At 68.3% G+C, this 20,344-nt stretch overlaps 1 protein-coding gene across 3 annotated transcripts; it reads right to left on the bottom strand.

Annotated features, from left to right (window-relative positions):
- Positions 1-476: 476 nt before the first annotated feature.
- ANO7 (anoctamin 7) lies at positions 477-17,809 on the bottom strand. 3 transcript variants are annotated; one of them, XM_035716743.2, is made up of 24 exons: positions 17,582-17,759; positions 16,642-16,753; positions 15,687-15,744; positions 11,959-12,098; positions 11,232-11,339; positions 10,790-10,926; positions 10,062-10,119; positions 9,520-9,630; positions 9,252-9,417; positions 8,191-8,281; positions 7,485-7,581; positions 7,265-7,408; positions 7,057-7,194; positions 6,778-6,876; positions 6,599-6,701; positions 6,351-6,462; positions 6,183-6,237; positions 4,987-5,084; positions 4,600-4,739; positions 4,015-4,220; positions 3,794-3,936; positions 1,828-1,918; positions 1,434-1,553; positions 841-1,331 (listed from the first exon to the last, which is right to left on the bottom strand). In XM_035716743.2, the coding sequence occupies exons 1-24, from the start codon at positions 17,617-17,619 to the stop codon at positions 1,215-1,217; spliced, it is 2,682 nt and encodes an 893-aa protein (XP_035572636.2). In that variant the 5' UTR covers positions 17,620-17,759; the 3' UTR covers positions 841-1,214. The 3 variants fall into 3 exon arrangements, with proteins under 3 accessions (XP_048956858.1, XP_035572636.2, XP_048956857.1); XM_049100901.1 differs by lacking the exons at positions 841-1,331; positions 15,687-15,744 and adding an exon at positions 477-749 and having other exon boundaries at positions 17,582-17,809; XM_049100900.1 differs by lacking the exon at positions 15,687-15,744 and having other exon boundaries at positions 17,582-17,809.
- Between the last annotated feature and the right edge of the window lie 2,535 nt (positions 17,810-20,344).

Raw genomic sequence — 20,344 nt, 5'->3', positions numbered from 1 at the left:
CCTGTCGTGTGGGAAGGACGACGGGCCGTCTGCCCGGGCCGCATCGCGTTGTCCCCCCCGTGGTGCTGGTGTTCCCGGCACACAGGCTGCGCCGCAGCCACGCCCCGACCCTGACGTGGAGCAGACGGACCGCTGCTTGACAGGTGTCCCTCGAGCGTGTCTGCGCGGCCCGCCGGCCTGCAGAGCGCGTCTCTGGAGCGGCAGCCCCGGGGTTGGGGGGGGGGCGTGGAGGGGGGAGCAGGGTGGGCGCTGCGGGCTCTTCCCCGGAGCACGCCTCCGGCTCGCAGGAGCCTGCTGGGGAAAGGGCACCGCCTCCGCCTGCGCGGGGTTCACAGCCTCCCCGGGGGCCGTCCTGCTCCCCTCCGCCGGCCCCCCGCTCCCCCGGCGTCTACCCAGACCCCTCTTTTCTACGGCGGCCTTCCGCGGCCCCCACCCCCACCCTTCCCCAAAGGTAAATTTTACATTTTCACAACAGGTTTTTGCACATCTGCATTTATTGCTAAATGTCCGTAGATGCGAACCACGCCCCTTCCGCGAACTGTATTTGGGATCTTGTGTGCTCTGTCTTCGGGGGTTGTTACTAAAGGCCGCTTGGTGACCCTGTGCCGGCCTGGCCTCCCGCAGCCGCTCCTGCTGCTGGTGGGCCCCGGGCAGGGTGGGCCCTGCGTGTGTCCATTTCCTTTGTCGAATGTCTTCCGTACCACGTGTGTCCATAGCTATGATCCGTCCCTTGGCCTTAACTTTGGAATCTGGAGATTATATGCAAACGTGTGTAAAGGCTTATGAATATGGATGACACTGGAATTTTATAAATTCTAAAATAAAACCCGGAATCGGATATAGCGTGCTAGAACTCATTTTATCGCGCGACACGTCTTGTCTTGGTCCTGTGGAACCAGGGCGTCCTCAACATGCTCTGGGGGGGTAACTGGGGATCCACAGATAGTTCCCATCTCATGTGATTCTCCAGTTGCATGTGGGAGACGGATCAGTGCCCTGGGAGCAAGAGGCAAGGGGCTGGGAGGGAGGCGGCAGGGGCAGCTCCGGCGTTGGCGCAGCCGGCTGGCCTGGGGAGGCAGGTGCGTGAGCAGAGGCCCAGGGTCACCGAGGGCGCAGCGCTCTGGGCTGAGAAGGGCCAGTGAGCCTCCGAGGTCTTTGGGGCCTTGGAGTCCCTGCTCCAGGTGGGACTGCCAAATTGAGGTGACCCGGTGACCTCAGAGGGAAGGGGCTGGGGGGGCCGGGCCGACTCCTGGCGCTGGGGGCTGCGGGCCCAGACTGCTCTCCGAGCCCGGGAAGTAGCCGTCCTTCGCTCCGTCTGCTCCAGAGAGAGCCTGTCTCCGGGGAGGGGTGCGGGGGGAGTCACGGGCCGAGGCAGAGCGCCGGACCCGACGCGAGCCACTGCTGGGCGAGGGAAGATGGGGGCGGGGGCTCACCCCATTCTCAGCCAGCGCCTGCTTGGCCAGGTAGTACTCCCGCTTCACTTTGACCTCCACGGACTCGGGGATGTCGGGGACCAGGAGGTCGAGGAGCCGGCCGATGGAGAACACCACGTGCTGGGAGCAGGACACGGAGCGTGGGAGGGCGCCCACCCCTCGTCAGACCTGGGCCCGAGGGCCAGGGCTGGGGGAGCAGCAGGGGAAACGGTGGGAGGGCGGAAGCCACGGCTCAGACCCCCGCCCCAGGCTCTGCGGCCCCGTCGTGCCCCGGGACACCAGCGCCCGGGGCAGGTCGCAGGGACCGGCGGGGGGTGGCGCCGTGGGTGAGGAGGGCATCCCGGGGCGGGAGGCAGCGGCGAAGCCCACTGGGGGGACCGGGAGCTTGGCCAACCTCAAACACGATGACAAAGGCCAGGCGGATGGCCAGAAGATTCCAGTAGGTCGGGGAATACTGTCCATCATCTTCCCTGAATGCCTGGTACCTGCAGGAGACCAGGAGCAGTGAGGCCAGCGAGGGGGACGGTGGGCTGGACTGTCCCACCGCCTAAGCCTCAACTGTGCCCGCGGCCGCAACCATCCTGTCAGCCGGCGGGTGTGACGATGCAGCAGGTGCTGCTGCGGGTGATGCCGCCCACAGAACACCCAGGGGTCGAGCCGCCTGCCCAGCGTGGCTCCCCCCCGGCCGGATAGAGGCAGACCCAGTTTTGCTCCTTAGTTCCGACTTGTCCTCTCGCCATCCTCTGACAGCTTCTCGTGTTTCGGAGAAGTTGCAACACTGTTTTGTGACATAAACTTAACCTGCTGTGCGCCCCGTGGAGCGCAGGGCCAGGCCCAGCTTTGTCAGAAAATCTTGAATATTAAACTGACTGAGGAAAAACCCGCCCGTGACTGTCACAGAGTGACAGTGGCTAAACCAGACACAACAGAAGAGAGACTGCGGGAACCCAGAGGACCCTGAGAAACCACGCCGAGTGCGCGACAGAGCCAGGAGATGTACTAACAGGGCCCTCGAGAGCCACGGAGGGAAAACAGGTGCTCCGAGGTCGCAGGGCTCGCAGCAGAACAAAGGGTAGAGAACTCTGCTCCGTCCGAAAAAAATGGAGAGGTTTTCAGAATGGGAGAAAGACCTCACCCTCTGAGGTAAAAGGCCTATACTGGGTCAGTGAGAAACTTTTTTTTTTTTTTAGTGAGAAGCTTTTAAATAGACTTTACCATGACACACCCGTGTTAGTAACGGAAGTCAGGCAAAGGGAGGAAGGAACTTTTCCGTGCTACCAGTGCTTCCTGCAGGAAAAGTCAGGTCACGGGACAGTAGCAGTCCCAAAGGGCTGAGGGAAAACAACCCAGCCCCAGCCTAGGATTGTGCACCTGCTCTCTGAGGGACAAAGACTTGCCGACATAAAACCCAGCAGAGCTCAGGGGTTGCCGCCCACACACCGTGCCTGCAGGTGCTATTCAGGGATACGCTTCAGCCAGAGTGGAAATGAGCTCAGATGGGAGGCAGTGCCGCAGAGGCCACTGGAACCTGCCAAGTCGACGTGACCAACAAATGACTAAAATTGTTTTCATGTTTTAATAGCGAAACTAAGACATCGTGTAACTATAGTAAGATGGAGTGATGGGTGCTCGGCGGGCAGCAGCGTGTGGACGTCCTCGCGACGCAGGGAAGGGAGACGATGGATTCCTACGGTCTTTGCAAGGGAAGTTTGCTTAGGAGCGAAGGCTGGAACTGTCCGGGCACCTCAGCTCCAAAGGCGCGTAAAGACGGAAGAGAACGCTTCCGCGCGTCCACCAGAAAGCAGGCGAGGAATAAAAGGAGAATCAAATGAGGGGGAAGAGGAAGCATCCACTAGCAGGGGAGCACGAGTGACCTTATTTGCAACGAAGAACCTCAGGATCCGTAAAGCAAGAGGCGACAAGTACCCGAAGAAACCGGGAACCCCGGTCCTGGGAAGATTCTCGCTTCCCCTCTGTCTCGGAAAGGAAGGGGGGAAAGTCGGACAAAGATTAGGAGGCTTCACCTCCTCAGCACAGAGAGCCTGGCCTCGAACCCCAGGCCCGAGGTCACGTGCAACAGCAAAAATCCACTGGGCAGGTGGTGGGAAGACTCGACAAACGCGAGATGTGCATCCCAGGGGCTTTTCGGGTTCTCTACCTCGGGGGGAGGAGGGGGCGAAGGGGGGTACGGAGCTGGGGAGACGGGGGACGGGGGGGGGTTGGCTGGGCTCCAGGCCAGGAACAGCAGGTGCACCACCCGCCGGCCCCGCCTCCGCACCCCACCCGACCTGGAGCTCCCCGCCCCTCTGACACCCGCGTACCCCCACCCCCCAACTACCCAGCTACCCCCCCAGCCCCACCTGCACGTGCGGTTGTGCGCCGCGGCAAAGGCGGGCGGGGCATGCGCGAGCGTGAAGTTGAGGAAGCCGCGCAGGTCGTGGGCGTGGGTCCAGCGGTAGTAGGTGCGCGGCAGGAAGTCGGAGGTGAAGGCCAGCAGGAAGGCCTGCGCGGCGGGCGGCGTCAGCGTGGGCACCCCCGGCCCTGCCCCCTGCCCCCCCACCGGCCCCGGCCGCGCACTCACGTTGCTGACCACCGCCAGGTGCGCGATGACCGCCAGGATGTGCGCCCAGATGCCGATGTCCTGCGCGCGCTGGGCCACCGGGCGCCGCTGCTGGCACACGAGCTTGCGCGCGTCCAGGCGGACCTCCACCCAGTTGTTGAGCAGCGCGAAGAGCGGCGCCAGCGGGCACGCGGCCACGAAGATGGTGACGAAGCCGAACTGCAGCACTGGGGGGGCGGGGTGGTCACCCGCAGGCCCCCGCCCCGCGCCCCCAGGCTCCCCGCCGCCCGGGCTGGCCCGTCCCCTCCTGTGGGAGCCGCACCCAACGTGGGGCAGGAACTCACAGCCCGACATCAAGGGCCCCAGCCCACCCGTGGAGCCGCAGGGACCCAACCGGCCGAGGTGCTTGCCCCGCGTGGCATGGGTGCCCCCCAACGGGGCGCGGGCTCCACGGGGCGCGGGCAGCGAGCCGACCCGGGAGACCACCCCCCATGAGCGGCCGTGGGCTCTGTGGGTGTCCCCACTGCTGCCCCTGCCCGGCCCCCCTTTCCCAGGCGCCCCAGGGAGGCGGTGGGGGCCCAGGCCGAGGTCACCCGGGGCCCCTACCCGTTTCCAGGTACTCCTGGAACAGGTCCCCACAGGGCAGCAGCTCGTAGTCGGCCTCCCAGGGGGCCCGGTCCGCGGCAGGCCCGGGCCTCCTCCTCCCGCGGCGCAGCCGGGCCGTGTGCCACCAGGCCTGCAGCTGCCTGGGACACGGACAGGGCCTTGGCCACAGGGGAACGGCGGGGGGAGGGGGGACGGGGGCGTCGCATGACTCCAGGGCAGCAGGCGGAGGCCCTGGGGCCGCGAGGAGGTGGGGCAGCACCCCGGAAATCGGCCTTGCTCACGGAGGCTTTGGGGGCAATGGCCAAGCAGGTGCGGGGAGCCGAGCGGGCGGAGCGGGCTGCACGCCGGGCGGGACACGGGGGGGGGGGGTGCGGGGGGGCGACTCACGGGACGAGGACCTCCTGCACGTTGTTGACGACCTGCTTGCCCACCATGATGACCAGGAGCTCCTGCGCCAGCTCCACGAGGCAGCCCCCGGCCGCGCACTGCGCAGCGGGCCGCGGTGAGCTCGGGGGCACGGGCCTCCCAGTGTCCGCCCCGCGCCGCGACGGTGGCCCCCGCCATGCTGCCAGCCGCTGCCAGACACGACTGCCGACACCCTCCCTTCCTCTCCGCGACGTCCCCGGCCCCCGGGCCGTGCGTAGGGATGACGGGGTGCCGCCCACGCCACCCAGACGTCCTCTAGGGACTGCACGGGGCTATGCGGGGCTGACCCCAGCCGGTGGCTCCAAGGGGCACAGAGGCCCCAGGAATCGGTGACCTGAGCTGGGAGCTCTGGGGCCACCCGCCTCGCACAGGGGCATTGAGCCGGGGGTGGGGGCCAGGTGGGGGCCGGCCTGAGCACGGCCAGGGCACCTGGAGCCAGCCGCACCTGAGCCCACAGGGCCCGGACGGTTTCAGTACGAGGCCCGGTGACGCCCCCTCTGGTGCTGAAGCCAGTTTGAGGCCGCTGAATGCCGCTCCCCGGTACAGCTCGTCACGCACGCTCACGGCCCTGGCCACGGCCCCGACCTGAGGAGCCCCTCCCGTCTCGTGGGAAACAGGACAGTGTCCCCCCGAGGGGCCCCTTAGGCCAGCCGTTGCGTGGGGTCACAGCCCAGACCCGAGGAAGGAGGGAGGCCATCTCCCCAGGAGGGACGAGTGAGGACCCTGGGGAGGCCCCACCTATGATCCCAGGCCCGCGTGGCAGCTCTTGGGGACGGTTCCGGGCCCCCAGCATGCTGGACTTTCATCCCCGGGACCCAGACGCACGAGGTCCAGGGGGCACAAGGCAGTGACTGGTGTCCCCTCCCCGCCGCTGCACGCTTCCTGGGGACGCCCGGGACAGGACCTGGCACCCCAGTGTTTCTCTGGGATCGGCTGGGGGACCCACACCGTGGGAGACTCGGGGCCCACGGTGGGGTTCACGGTTGGTTCTAGGGGCAGCGTGTGCTCACGGGGGGCGGCCCCGGGGGGAGCCGGGGCAGGAGCCACGCGGACATGGGTGTCGCAGGACACCCGCTCGTGACCCAGGCAGGACGGCTCGGCAGGCGCCCCCGGGGTCCCCCCTCCGCCGGCGGCCACCGGCCTCCCCACGCGCTCACCTCCTCGTTGCGGACCCCAAACAAGGTGTGGTAGTTGCCGGGGTAGCCCACGAACCTGGGGGAGACGCCGCCGCGGCTCAGGAGGCGCCACTGCGGGAGGCTGTGCCCGCGGCCCCCGCCGGCATCCGGTGCCCCCACGGGGCGCGCAGCCCGGGGGAGCCCGCCCACCTGCCCTTGAAGAAGGCCACGTAGATGGGCGACGAGTAGAAGTTGACGAACTGGAAGATGAACACCTTGAGGGTGAAGGCGTCCTCGAACTTGGTCTGGGTGCGGTGCATTTCTGCGGCACAGGGCGCGGCCTCAGGGTCCCCGCCGCCCGCCAGGACCGCGCGCAGGGGCCCGGAGAGCAGGGCACGCGGCGGCGGGGGCGGGCGGCCCCAGGCGCGGGGGCCCGGGTGGGAGACGCGGCCGCTCACCCCATCGCGTCAGGACGCGGGCCAGGGCCACGTAGATCTTGGAGAGGACGAGGATGAAGACCAGGTTCACCAGCGACCCGGTGAAGCTGGCGATGCGCGAGGCCTGGGGGGTCGGCGGGTCAGAGCGCGGCGGGGCGCGGAGGGCAGGGCCACCCCCGGCGCCGGGGCGGGGCGCTCACCCAGCTGGCGACGGGGGCGCTGCTCGACCTGGACACGAGGGCGGCCAGGATGCCGCGGCACAGGATGACGGACACCAGGCACATGACGACCACGGCCACCTGGGGCGGCACGCGCTGAGCCGGGCCCGCTCCGCCGCGTGCCCGCGGTCTCTCCCGGGGCCGCCACCCGGGGTCCCAGCCCCGGCCGCACCCCGGGAGCCCTCCCGGCGCCCCACAGCCCGGGCCCGGGGAGCAGGCGGCCGCAGGGGCGCCGCGCGGCCAGGACGAGGGGCCCCTCACCAGCATCACCACCAGCACGGAGCCGGCCAGCACCCGGCGCACGCGGAGCCGCCGCGGGAAGTAGGGCTCGTCCTCACCCGTGACCGGGTTCGGGGCCGTCGTGGGCGCTGAGGCGGCGAACTGAGGCCGAGGCCTCTCCTGCAAGGGGCGGCGTTGAGCGGCCTGCGCGGCGGCCCGCGGCCCGGGCGGGGCGGCCGCCGGGACCCACCTCGAGGTCCTCGTAGTGGGAGCAGCCCCAGCGGTGCGCCAGCGCGGCGCTCGAGCGCCTCCAGTGCGCCAGCAGCAGCGCGGCCCAGAGCGCCACGAACGCGCTGAAGAACACGGTGCCGCCGTGGTCGAAGAGGCGGCCGGCCTGCGGGGGCGCGGGGCTCAGGCGGGCGCTCGGGCGGCGGGCGGGGCGGGCGGGCGGGCGGGCGGGCGGGGCGGACCTGGGCCAGGGCGCAGGCGCTGGACAGCGGCCAGAAGGGGCAGTCGGCGCACCGCGGGCACATCTGCAGGTCCTCCGCGCTCCCGCACAGCTCCTGCCTTCGGGGCGCAGGGCGGCTTGCGGGGGCCGGGGCCGGGGGGCATCGGTCTGCCCTCGCCCTCGCCCCCGCCCTCCCACCACGGCCTTTGCCAGGCTCAGCATTTCTTTAACAAGTAGTATTAAAACATATACAACTGGGGCGCCCGGGGGCTCAGCGGGTGAGCGCCTGCCTTCGCCTCCGGGCGTGACCCCGGGTCCCGGGATCGAGTCCCGCGTCGGGCTCCCCGCAGGGAGCTGCTTCTCCCTCTGCCCGCGTCTCTGCCTCTCTGTGTCTCTCATGAATAAGTAAATAAAGTATTTAAATATATATAATAATATAATAATTATGATTATATTAATAGTAATTTGTGAGTTAACTTCTTGAAGTGAACCCAAGGCCGTCTGCTTTTGAGAAACGCGTACAACGACGAGGAGCAAGGGCGCGTGCCCGCAAGAGGAGCCCAGCAGCCCCGCCCACCCGTCGCCCTCTGGCCGCGTCTGCAGGGGGGCAGGCATGTCCCCGGTGCTCACGTGCGTCCCCAGCTCTGCGCAGCTGGCCAAGGGGCCCCCCACCCGCACGGCCACCTCAGGAGACTCGGGGCGAGTCCGGGAGCCGAGGGGACACTCACGTGGGTGTGTCCGAGGACACCATGCAGCAGCCCACCAGGAACACCAGCGTGCCCACGGCGGCCGCCGGCAGGAGCCAGGCCGTGTAGAAGCCTGCAGGGGCGACACGAGCTTGGCCGTCAGGGACCAGCCACCCTGGGGGCCCGTGTACCCTGCGCAGGGCGAAGCACCGGGTGGGGCTGCACAACCACGCCGGGCCCGGGCACCCACGGGGCACAGACCCCTGCCCCCACCTCCGGGACCGCCTGCCCCAGGTCCCTCCGCCTCCAGCGGCCTTGCCGGGAAGGGTCCCGTCCCCGGGGGCACAGCCTGCTGCGACCTCGGACACAGACAGGCGATCCGTGCCGGATGCTTCCCTGGCCAGGGCCCCTGGGTACCCCAGTCCCTCAGGCCGGCCCCCCACTGCCTCCGGGGGCAGCCCCGACGCCGGCCCGCTGCGCCACCTCTGGCCTCCCCGCAGCTGCCAGTGACCTGCGTTACAGGTGCCCCTGCCCCGTGCCCTCTGCGACCCCTGGCCCACCTTGGCCGTCCGGGCCCTGCTGCTGCCCGGGAGGAGCCCGGGGCCCTCACTCCGCTCTGCCTCGGCCCGTGGGCCCAGGCCACGCACCTCCTGCCCCCCGCACGTCACCCCAGCCCTGTCCCGGCTCGCGGTGGCCGTGGCCGCCTCTCCTCGCGCGTCACCCTGGCTGCCGTGCTCCATGAAGGAGCCGAGGGCACACGTGCCGCATCTGGGGAGGGGAAAGGACTGGGGCGCAGGAGGGGGTGGGGGGCGCTGGCCTGTGCGGGGAGCGGAAGGTCCGCGAGGCTGCCTGTGGGGCGGCAGGTGGCTGGCCTGGGCCCGGCGGCTTCGTGCAGCGGCTCGGGCCCCGTGGGCCGTGTCTGCTGGGCCGCGGACGCCGGGGGCTGCAGCGGGGGTCCCCAGAAGACCCCGGGTAGGGCCGGGGGCTGGCAGGGGCTGCAGGGGCAGGCCGGGGAGCCGGGAGCACTTTCCCAGGGTGTCAGCGGGCTGCGTGGCCGGGAGCCCGAGGTGGGGTGCGGGGCCCGGGCGGCGGGGCAGGCTCACCGAGCCAGGCGAAGTACAGGGCCACCTTCTCCCCGAAGTACCCGCGCACGTGCTCCAGGGGCTGGTACTTGCTCCACTTGCACCAGCGAGCCCAGTACTGGAACAGGAGCTGCCTGCGCCCGAGGCCCGCAGCCTGCGGGGACCCCGGGGGCAGCCTGAACGGGCCCTGCGGGCGGGAGGCGGCCTGGGCACGGGGCCTGGGCAGGGGGCCCGCACCCTCCCCGACCGGGCCGGAGCCCCCGCCCCACAGCCAACGCCCCGCGCTCACGTCGTGCAGGGGGAAGGCGGCGCTGAAGACCCCGTCCGCCAGCAGCTGGTCGATCCCGATCACGCCTTTCTTCTCGTGGCCATACGGGGTCTTGGCCAGGATGGCGAACAGCTGGGGTGGGAACGGCCTGGTTACCTGCCCCGTGAGGCCTGTGGCCGCCGCCTGCGGGCCCAGGTCCCCCGTCCCCCGGCCTACGCGCACCACGGCCCCGCGGTCCCACTCTATAGCTGCGGACACCGTGGCCAGAGTCCCTGGATTCGCGGGGTCAGGCGTGGGTCTGACCAGGCCCTGGCCGTGCGCGGGGGGAGCCGGCCCCTCGTGGGCACCGTGTCAGGGTGGACCTTGCCCGGCAGCCCCCGAGGCCCCGTGCCCGTCGGCGATCAGCAGGGGACCCTGGGCGGGCCTGTCCTCGGGGGGCCCTGCAGCAGCGGCCTGGGGCCCTGGGGGTCCTGGGGGACGCTGGGCCGGGCCCTATGCCGCAGTGAGCTGGGGGGCACCTCCCGGCCCCGGCCGCAGGCCCTTGGCACCCGGACCCCACTCACGATCTGGTGCCTGTCGGTGCTGCTGAAGAAGGTGTCTGGGTTGTCGCTCCCGAGGTACCTGCGGGTGTGGAAGGTGCGGAGCTCAGGCCGGCGCAGGAGCACAGGGGTGCACACGGCCCATCCCGTGCACGGACGCCCCGTCCTGGCTGCGAGGGGTTCTGGGGCTGGAGGTCACAGCGGCTTGTCCAGCCGGCGTGACACCCCCACCCCAGGGCTGGCGAGGGCAGGGCGGTGGGGGCAGCGCTGTCTGAGGCTCCGAGCGCGGGATCCGTGGCCGTCAGTCGTGTCTGCTGTGGCCGTGGGGTCGGCCGACCCAGGGGCCTCCCGGGGGCCCGGAGCCTTGGGAAGTCCACGGTGGGGGCGGGTGTCATCCGTGTAGCGGCGAGGGGGCCCCCAGCGCTGGCCGCTGCCACTGTTCCCCCCGCTGGCCTTGTCCACAGGCTGGGAGTGGCTGAGTCGCCTCCGGGAGCCCGTGTGCCCCCCGTTTCCACGTCAGGAGTGGGGTGCCGGGGCCCGAGGGCTGTGACAAGCAGGGCCCTGCCACCCACCGCCGACCCGGAGCCGAGCGGGGACAGGCTGGTGTCCCCCCGTGTGGGGGATGTGCATGTGCCCAGGGGACGCTCTGGGGCGGGGGAGCCAGGCCCCCACGCTTTCCCTCGTCTGGTCCTCAAGCTGCTCGTGCCCACATTCAGCCGCCCTGTCCCGAGGGGCTCCCAGGCCGCGCTCACCTGGACAGCTTGCTGACCTTGAACTCGCAGGTGTAGTACTCGGGCGGCACGTCGGGCACGTCCTCCTGCAGGACGTTGGGGATGCCCAGCCTCGCCAGCAGCCTCGCTGACCAGTGGGAGGCCTGGTTGGGCAGCTCCTGCAAGGCCCGGGCACGGCTCCCACTCTGCGGGGCCCTGAGCCGGGGAGCCCCGCCCCCCGGCCCGCAGGCCCCCACCAGGCCCGGCCTGCCCCTCTCTGGGGCCTGGGATGTGCTCCCCGCGTGTCCCCCAGGCTCGGGCTGCTCCTCCATTGGCCCAACAAGGCTTCCTGGGGCACCGGCGGGCGGGGGAGGCCCCGAGGACACAGCGTGGGAGCCCCAGGGCGTGGGCGGCCGGAACGGGGACGTGCCCGAACGCAAGTGGCCTGGGCCGTGGGCCCCACTCCGCCCCGAGCCCCCGGCACCTGCAGGGGCAGCTTGAGGCGCAGGTCCTCCGCGTGGTAGCAGAGCACGGCCCAGGGCGCGCTGAGCAGGACGTAGTGCACGGCGCTCGAGGCGTTGCGGACGTGGCGCTGCGGGGACGGGGTCCGTGAGGCCAGGCGGGGGGCCCCTCACTCCCGGGAAGGCACCTGCCTCTGCGGCCACGGGGGCGGCTCCGAAGGCCGCTCAGTGCTCGGCCCGACAGGGGACGCCGGGGTTGCGGCAGCCGCGCCCTGCGGGACCCGTGTGACCCCAAAGGCCGCAGCTGGAGCCCGGCCGCCCCGCCGCACTCTCCCGCCTGAAGCGGGCGGTCAGGCCGCCGTGTGGTCTGTGGACGGAACACGACGGTGTGGCCGCCAACCCGCCCCGGGGACCAGGTGACGTGAGGGCGGCGGGGTCCCGTCGTGTCCCCGGGTGGCCAGGCCTCCCCTGCCGCGGCGGGGCGTGCGCTCAGTGGGTTCGCTGTCCCCAAGCCCACAGGCCGGAGCCACACGAGGCCCACGCGTAGCTGCACCTACGCAGACGGGAGGGTCCTCGGAGTTTTCAGGTGGGTCTGAGGGCTCTGGCTCCGGGCCAGCTGGGGGTCGGGGCCCAGCCTGGGGTCAGCGGGCCTGCGGCCTCGGGGAGCCCACCATGCGGCGGGGCGCCCAGCAGAACGTTGGCGCCCAACGTTGGCCTCGGCGAGAAGCTCACGGGTCCCTGAGCGAGTACCTGGTCCACGTGTAGCCCGGCTGCGCGGAGGTTCTCCAGGAAGGTGTCCCTCCAGGCCGCGTGCGTGGCCGCCTTGTCCCGGGGCGCGCTGTCCGGCGGCCGGCCCAGCCTCAGGTCTTCCTCCCAAACGAGGACGAAGTCTGCGGGGAACCAGCGGCGACAGGTCAGGGCGGGTGTCCCGGCGGGAACCTGGAGCCTCCGTGGGAAGGAGGGGCCGAGCCCTCGGACCCGGGACCGCTCCTCCGTGCTCCCGACCGCGGCCCCTGTTCCGTGCTGCTTAGGGCTGGGAGGCCTCAGGGGCACAGGCTGCAGGAGGTCAGTCCCGAGCCCACGGGGGCTCCAAGGACCATGCTGCACGCCGCAGGAAGCCCCCGCTCTTCAGGTGGGTGACAGCTCTCCCCGGGGGCGGGTGTTCTAAGGGGGGGCCGGGAGGCATCGCTGGGGGGAGCGGAGGTGAGAATGGGGCTCCTGGGCCTCGGGGGCATTGCATGCAGAGGACAGAGCCGTGGCCTGTGGGCAAGGACCTGGGTCTTTGTGGCTCCCAAGCGGCTGTCGCACGGCGATGCCAGAGCAGGCAGGTGCCGGAGCCCCGGCAGGCAGACAAGGGGACAGCTGGCCGCGGCCCGGGCTTTCCCGCTGAGCCTCAGGTCACCCCCGGGAGGAGGGAAGGCACCTGCTCTGACACCCGCAACCAAGCAGCGGCAGGTCCATACAGCAGGACACAGCCCCGTACAGAGTTGACAACATCCGCAGAAACAGGCTCGGAGGTGACCCGTATGGAGGCGCTCTCAGAACGTAAGAACCGTGGGCAGGTTAGGAAAAGGAGTCAAGGGTGGGCAAATGGTTAACAGAATACTTGGAGCGAGAATTAGAATGTCTGAGAAGGAACCAAATGGACGCACGAAGGCAGCGAAACAGCACCTGGGCTCCCGACCTCCTCGGACAGGTGGACACAGCACTGCCAGACTTAAGGACAGGCCTGGGGGAAACATCCAGACTCAAGAGCGAGGAGGAAGGAAGCAATCTTTGAAGAAATATGGTCAAGAACTTCCAAATCTGGGACACCCGGGGGGCTCAGCAGTTGAGCGTCTGCCTTTGGCCCAGGTCGTGACCCTGAGTCCTGGGATGGAGTCCCGCGTCGGGCTCCCTGCAGGGAGCTGCTTCTCCCTCTGCCTGGGGCTCTGCCTCTCTCTCTCTCTCTCAGGAATAAATAAATAAAATCTTAAAAAAAAAAAAAAAAAGAAAAGAACTTCAAAATCTGATCAAAGGAATCACTCCAAAGGTTCAAGGAGCTCAGGGACCTCCAAACAGGGTAAAGCAACAGCACCGGGAGTCAAGATGCAGCCCGTCTCTGCTGTAAACTAAAGATCAATCCTTAAGAGCAGGAAAGGAAAAGGGAACACATCGTGGTTCAGGGGAACGACAGTGATTCATCCACTGGATTTCTCAGCAGAAACCACGGGAGCCAGAAAGACGATGGGACGGCATCGTTACAGAGCCGAGGGAGAAACGCCGCCAGGTAGAATTCCCTTTCCCGTGGAAATGCTCTTTGGAAACGGAGGCAAATGAAGGCATTCTGGAACAATCAGAGTCGGAGAGATCAGTCCCAGGACACCTGCTCTGCTCGTTGGTCTGCAGAAGGTTGGCCAGACGGACGGGCAAGAAGTGAACACACCTCCAAATAAATGGGTAAATATAAAAGTGAGGCTATTTCTAGTTACAGATGAAACGATCTTGTATCTAGAAAACCCAAAGGAATTCACTACAAAACTATGAGAAGTAGTAACAGGTTTGGCGAAGTTGCCGGATACAAGATCAACCTACGGAAATCCATCGGGTTTCTATTACGGTATCGAGGCACGAGCTTGACAGGAAAGGAGGAAAACCACTTCTGTGTATAACAGCGGCACAGAGGAACTATTTACAAGCAGATTTAACAGGGCAGCCCGGGGGCTCAGCGGTTGGGCGTCTGCCTTGGGCTCAGGGCGTGACCCCGGGGTCCCGGGACCGAGTCCCGCGTCGGGCTCCCCGCAGGGAGCCTGCTTCTCCCTCTGCCTGTGTCTCTGCCCCTCTCTCTGTGCCTGTCTCTCATGAATAAATAAATAAAATCTTTTCTAAAAAAGCAGATTTAACAAAAACTGTGCAAGATGTATACTTTGAAAACCACCAAACACTGTGAGAATAAGTCGAGGAGCTAAATAAATGCAAAGATATCCCATGTGCATGAATCAGAAGATTAATATTATGACAGCATTGCTCCCCAGATCACTCTACAGATTCAATATAATCTCTGTCAAAATCCCAGCTGGCTTGCTTTTTCTTTTTTCTTTTTTTTTTTCCTCCCCAGGAAACGACAAGTCTAAAATTCATCCGGGAATACAGGAGACCCAGAACGAATAAAAACACTGTTGGAAAAAGGAACAAACTTCCAGGACACACACTTGTTGACTTTGGAACTTACTATGGAGCTAGAACCACCAGGACAGTGTGGCGCTGCTGGAAGGACAGACACACAGACCGATGAGATGTATTTGAGATTCTGAAAATAAACCCGTATGTTTAGGGCTAACCTTATATTTATTTATTTATTTTTACCAAGGGGCCGCCGCGATTCAATAGGAGAAAAGCAGTGTTCTCAGCCAACGGCGCTGGAACAAGTGGGTACCCAGATTGCAGAGAATAGACTTGGACCCCTGCCTCACACCACACACCAAAACTAACGCAAAGTGGAGCTATGATCCTGAGATGAAGATCATAGACCCGAGAACCAGAATGATGAAGCTCTTAGGAGGAAATCGTTGTACGTCCTCAAGACCTGGTTTAGGCGACGGGGCCTTAGACATGACGCGGAGGCCTAGCAGGAAGGGAGAAGACGGAGGGGCCTCATCAGAATCCCAAACCTACGTGCTTCTAAAGCGCCACCAAGAGAGTGGAAAGTAACCCAGAGGGTGGGAGGGGATAGCAGCAGACCGAGCGTCTAACAAGGAACCTTCTCCAACAGACGGAAAGAACTTTTTCAGCTCCGCGTTAGGGAGACGGTGGCCCACTGTAAAACGCGGGCAAGGCTGGCGAGTAGAGCTTTTTCTCCGGAAGACGGACAAGTGGCCGACATGCCCGGGAAAGGACGCCGGCTCTCAGCCGCCCTGGGGGATGCCAGCAAACAGGGCGAGCTGCCGCCGCGTCCCCACAGCGTCACCTGGACGCCAGGCAGTGGGAGCGCTGGGGGCCGCCCAGACGTCGCCGGGCCCTATGACCTGGTCCAGGCACCCCGGGAAACAGTCTGGCGGCACCTCAAGTGTCCCACACCGAGTTGCCATGGACCTGCCGTCCCATAGTCCACGGGCCCGAGGACACACGCGGCCCCACGAGCTCGGGCGTGAACACTCCTGCTGCCGCATTATTCCCAGGAGCCTGGACGGGAGCGGCCACGGCAGCCGGCGCGCCCAGGGACACGGCGACAGGGGCGGGGGGGGGGGGGGTGTGTGTTCCAGTTTCCTCAGTTCTTGGGCGACACTTGCTACGTTTTATTTTATTATTTTGAACGGTAGCTGTCCTGACGGCCGCGAGGCGAGGGGCTCTGCTCGGGGGGCGCTGGGCTCCGGGCGGTCCTCAGACAGGCGGGGGCCCCGCCCCCGCCCCGCCTGGCCGCGCCCGGCACAGCTGGCGGCCGTGCGGGCTCCCACCCGTGTCCCCACCCCCCGGGGCTGCCAGGCGCGGGCGGGGCTCACCGATCTGGGGCTCGGAAGGACTCCCCACCCGGCTGGCCGCCTCCTGGCCTCCACTGCGCTGGAAGGAAAGGAAGAGGAAGGTGGCCTCCTGCCCCGGCGGCCCCGCTCGGCCCCCACCCCGGACCCGGACACGGGAGGGCGAGCGGAGAGCACAGCCTCAGGGTGCGGGCGCCGCCAGGCCGGTCCCCCCCTCCAGCCTCCAGCCACGCCCACCGTGGGCAGGGGCGGGGGCGCCCAGCGCTGAGGGCCTGGCGGAGGGAGCCAGGCGCCCCAAGGGGCTCTCTGCGTGGCCCGAGGCAGTGCCGGCGCCTGGGGGGATCTTTTCACGTTTCTAGAAGGTCCAGGAGACCAGAGACCTCAAGGAAAGGCTTCCAGCCTCAGTGGCCCCAGGGAGCGCCTGCCCCCCGACCCTGACCCGCCCGGCCTGACCCTCCAGGCACCCTGGCTCCTCTGGGGTCACTGCCGAGCCCAAGCACCTGGTAACCCCTGTTCTCGGGTAACCCCGTGGACGTGGCCGACGTCCCCATCCCTCCTCTGGGGTGGGGCCGTCGGGCGTTGCCCCCCCCACTTCCACGCGTCAGGACAGACAGGGGAGGCTCCGTGCATCGCAGGGACATGTCTGTTTGTCCACTTCAGGACACCATATGCGTCCCTGTAGCTTCCCTGCGCCCGGCCCCTCCGAGCCCGTCCCTGGGGCTGTCTGCACGTCCCCAGGGCCGGCGAGCTGGGGGGACCCTGGAGCCTCCCCCTTCCTGTCACTGGGGCAGCTGGAGGGCGCAGGAGGCCGGACACCGTGGCCAGGGGCTGGGAGTCCACAGTCTGGGGGCCCGTCCGGGCCTTTGCCTTGGCGTCCTTGAGTGTAATCGGGGGGCAGGGGCTGGGGCTCAGGCCCCCCCAGGTGGAGAGCGTCCTGTGGCCTGGGTCCCGGGGCGGGGCGTGAGGGGCTGAGCTTTACCTCTGAGGTGCGGGCTGTGCTCCCGTACGAGTCCCCATTCTCGGCCCCGGGGGCCACGTCGATCAGGATGGTACTGTCCTCCTCCGGGACCTGCCTCCGCAGCATCCCGCTCCTGCACGGCACCGTGGGGAGACCGTGGGGCACGGTGGGCTCGCGAGATGGGGTCCCCGCCTTGGGAGGGCGCGGGCTGGAGCAGCAGCCGGGCCTGTGCCGGGCTGAGCTGCCCCCTGGTCGTCCAGGAGGGTCCCCGGGTGGGCCTCCAGCTCCAGGAGCAGACCAATGACAGGGCGGCCTGCGAGGCTCGCTGCTATGTGTCCACCTGTCTAGGGTGGGCCTGTCTCCCTCTCAGCCCTGTGGGGCTCAGAGACCCCTCCTCCCTGCTCCCCTCCCATCGGGGAGGCCGGCCAGCCCGGCCCCGCGTCCCCCCACCTGGCCTCTGGGTCCCCTGTGTGGACAGGTGGGCAGAGTGGGGAGAGCGAGGGGAGCCCTGTGGCCCAGCGGGGCCACCTGGGGGGGCGGCCATCTGCCACAGCACGGCCAACGGGGCGCGGGCGGCGTCCCCGGGAGGTGCCACAGCGGGGTGCGGGGACAGCCCAGGCGGGCCCAGCGAGCTGAGGCTCAGGTTCGGGGCGGTCCAGAGCCAGGGCTTCCTGAGCGGCTCCGGCGCCTCCCTGGGGACGCGGCTCAGGAGTCTGGAGGCCTCGCAGGCGACCTGCCCCGCGGGGCCCACTGCACGGGCAGGGAAAGCCGACGCTCCCTGGGATCCGGGGTGCCCCCCGAGCCACACCAGCCCCCAGCCTCCCCCCGCTGACCACCACGGCCAGGCCCCTGGGTGAACCTGGAGCCTCCACCCACAGCGGAGGGCATCTGGAGGCCTGGGTGCTCCCCGGCCGCCCCCGCCCCGCCCCGCTGCGGCCCTTGCTGTGGACCAGGTTCCCACCTGGCGCGGCGGCTTCTGGAAGGGGCCTCTGAGGTCATGGGCGTCCTTCCAGGACGAGGCTGCTGTGGGCGGCGGGTCGGGGCCAGACCCGCAGGCAGAGACCTGGAGGCCAACGGGCAGGAGGGGCCCTGCAGAGCTGGCTGCCCGGCCCGGGGCTCCCCAGCTCCGGGAGCAGGACCTGCCTTTGTTTGAGAAGAGGGTGTGGGGCTGCATGTGCAAACGGGTGGCCTACGCGGCCCTCCCCAGGCAGGACGCCCGCACCTCGCCCCGCGTTGGCCCGGACGTCAGGGCCCCGTCGGCCGGCAGGTCTACCTCGGGGGGGTCCGTGCCCTCCCGGGCCTGGGCCTGTGCTCTTGTGCTTGTGGAAACTCGCAGTCGCACCCCTCCCAGGAACGTGCGCCTTTGGCTCAGGTCAAGACCTTGGGGTCCCGGGATCGAGTCCCGCGTCGGGCTCCCTACATGGAGCCTGCTTCTCCCTCTGCCTGTGTCTCTGCCTCTCTCTGTGTCTCTCATGAATAAATAAATAAAATCTTAAAAAAAAAAAAATACACGGTGGAAGTGGGAAAAAAACCAAGCTTCCAACTGTGGCTTAACAAAAAAGATCTTCATCCCACCACAGGGACTGGCCCCGCAGGCTGAGCCGCCAGCGCCAGGACTCGGCCCCGTGGCAGCTGCGCCCGCCGCCCCCTCGGGACAGCAGGTGCCGTGGCCGAGCAGGAGGCCCGGGCCGCCCCGGGCGTGAGGCACGCGGAAAGGGAGCGGATGGCAGGGTCGGGCAGGGCCGCTCCCTGGGGAGGGCACACGCTGCCTCAACCGGGTCTCCGCAGTGAGCGGCCCCTGAGCAGCCAGCAGGCGCCCAGCCTGCCCTGACCGGCACCCAGCCTAGGGGTGGGCAGGCTCCCCGCTCCCGCCTGCTAGCCACCCGCTGCCCCGACCCCAGGTCCCTGCCCCGATTCCGGCTCTCTCCCCCACACCCCCCTGCACAGGGCAAGCGGCCTCCTCTGCGGCGGGACACCACCTGGGGTGGGCGTGTGCCCCCCTTCCCTCTGCCCCGTGCTCCCCACCGGCAGCCTGGTCCACGCAGGCCCCTCCCGCCAAGTGCCCGAGCCCGCAGGTTGGGGTTCCCAGGCCTCCCTCGCCCGCCCCCCTTCTGGGGTGGTCCCTGCCCCTCTGCCCCGTCGGCCCCCGTGGGTGGGTCGCCCAGTTCTGCCCTCCGCGCGGCACCCAGCCCGGCCCACAGCCACCCTCTAAGATAGGACGGCCCAGGGTTGGGGCCCCTCTACGCCCTCTCAGGGCAGGGGGTCTTCTAAATCTGGAAAAAGTAAAAAAAAAATTAAAAGGCTTATTTTGTTGACTGAAGTATCGCAAGTGCGTCAGAGAGGGAGCGGCAGCGACAGGGCTCTCCCCTGCAGCCCCACTGCCTCGGCCTCGGTCCTTTGCAGGGCCGGGGGGGGAGGGGGGGACACAACCCCCTACCCCCCTCCCCCTCCCCCTTTGCCTCCTCTGCGGTGTCTCTGTCAGAGGGAGGCTGCTCCCCGCGCTCCCCGTCCCTGGCCCATCTTGGTGTCCCTGGAGCCCTCCCACCCCTGCGGACCCCCCGCCCGTGCACACCCCCGAGGAGCCCCCCTGCCCCTCGGACCCGCGCGTTCCATGGCCGTGGCCTCCTGGGCTTCCGTGTGGGTGTCTGGCTGCTTCCGAAGAACCGGTTCGGGCCCGGGGCTGGGAGGGGCGGCGGAGGCTCCAGGTGCCCCCAGGTCCCTGCGCGGCGCCCTCCGAACAGCCCGCACCTGGAGCTTCCTGCCTGGTGGATTTGGGGCAGGTGCACAGCGGGGCCGCCCCGACCAGGTGTGTGCTGCTCGGCAGCGGGGTGGGGGGGCTGACCCTCTGGCCCTCTGATCTCCCTGAACCCTCTCCTCTGGCCTTGGGCCGTCTCCACCGCGTTCCTCAGGCCTCTGCCGGTGTAACCGCCGTGCGCATCCCTCCGCTGGCCTCGCTGCTCCGGCTGCGCCGGGTCCTACCCGCATCCCATTTGCGCGCACGGACCACGGGGAGCCCCCCGGTTGTGCTTTGGGGAGCAGCCCCCCGAGGCCAGAGCCAAGTGTTCCCGCAGCCCCGTGTCCCGCCCACGCCGGGGTTCTGACCCCGCCCGGCCCTGCGGTCCTGTGTGCAGCCCCACGGGGCGGCCGCCTCCGGATCTCCAGGCCCTTGTCGGAGCCTCCGGGTTCAGCGGGGCCTCTGCGGCCACGGAGCTTCCCCGATGCGCCGCCGGCTCCTGCCCAGGACGGCGCTGGCTTCCGCACAACCCAGTGCCCCCAAGTTTCCGGCGTTGGCCATGGAGGCTCCAACAGGGTCCCCGTCCCGTCGCCACGAGGACGGGCCTGCTGAGGCCTCTGCCCTACTGTCCCGTGCGGGTTGGCTCGAGGCTCTTTGGGCTTCATTTCCTACCCGTGAGGCAACGGCCGTGCACAAGCGCCTGCACCGGGTCTGCTGCCACCTGCCGCGCTCTGCCCCCCAGGTTCCGCGGCGAGGCCCTCGTGGCTGCCTGCCATCACGGCCTCTCTCGGGGCGCGTCGGTGCCCCTGAGCGTGGGACGGGGGCTCCGGGAAGGCCGATCCCAGATCCCCAGATCTGCCCTTCCTGCCCCTGTAGGGCCATCCTCCCGAGGCCGCCCGGGCCCTTCCCTCCCCACTGGCTTTCCTGGGCGGACGCTCCGGCTTGAGGCCACAGGACTCGCCCCGGCGGGCGTCAGACCCGGGGACTGGG

The sequence above is a fragment of the Canis lupus genome, chromosome 25 (assembly GCF_003254725.2).
Source record: "Canis lupus dingo isolate Sandy chromosome 25, ASM325472v2, whole genome shotgun sequence".
Taxonomy (NCBI): Eukaryota; Metazoa; Chordata; class Mammalia; order Carnivora; family Canidae; genus Canis; species Canis lupus.
Note: the sequence above shows the minus strand (reverse complement) of the source record. Positions and strands in the feature narration are given on the sequence as shown.

Coding starts and splice junctions, on each gene's coding strand:
- ANO7 (XM_049100900.1), bottom strand. CDS start 17,794: ATGCAGCCCCACACCCTCTTCTCAAACAAAGGCAGGTCCTGCTCCCGG. Junction 11,340..11,958: donor CCGGGCTACACGTGGACCAG/GTACTCGCTCAG, acceptor CCGTCCCCGCAG/CGCCACGTCCGCAACGCCTC. Junction 4,740..4,986: donor GTGCAGGAGGTCCTCGTCCC/GTGAGTCGCCCC, acceptor TCCGTGTCCCAG/GCAGCTGCAGGCCTGGTGGC.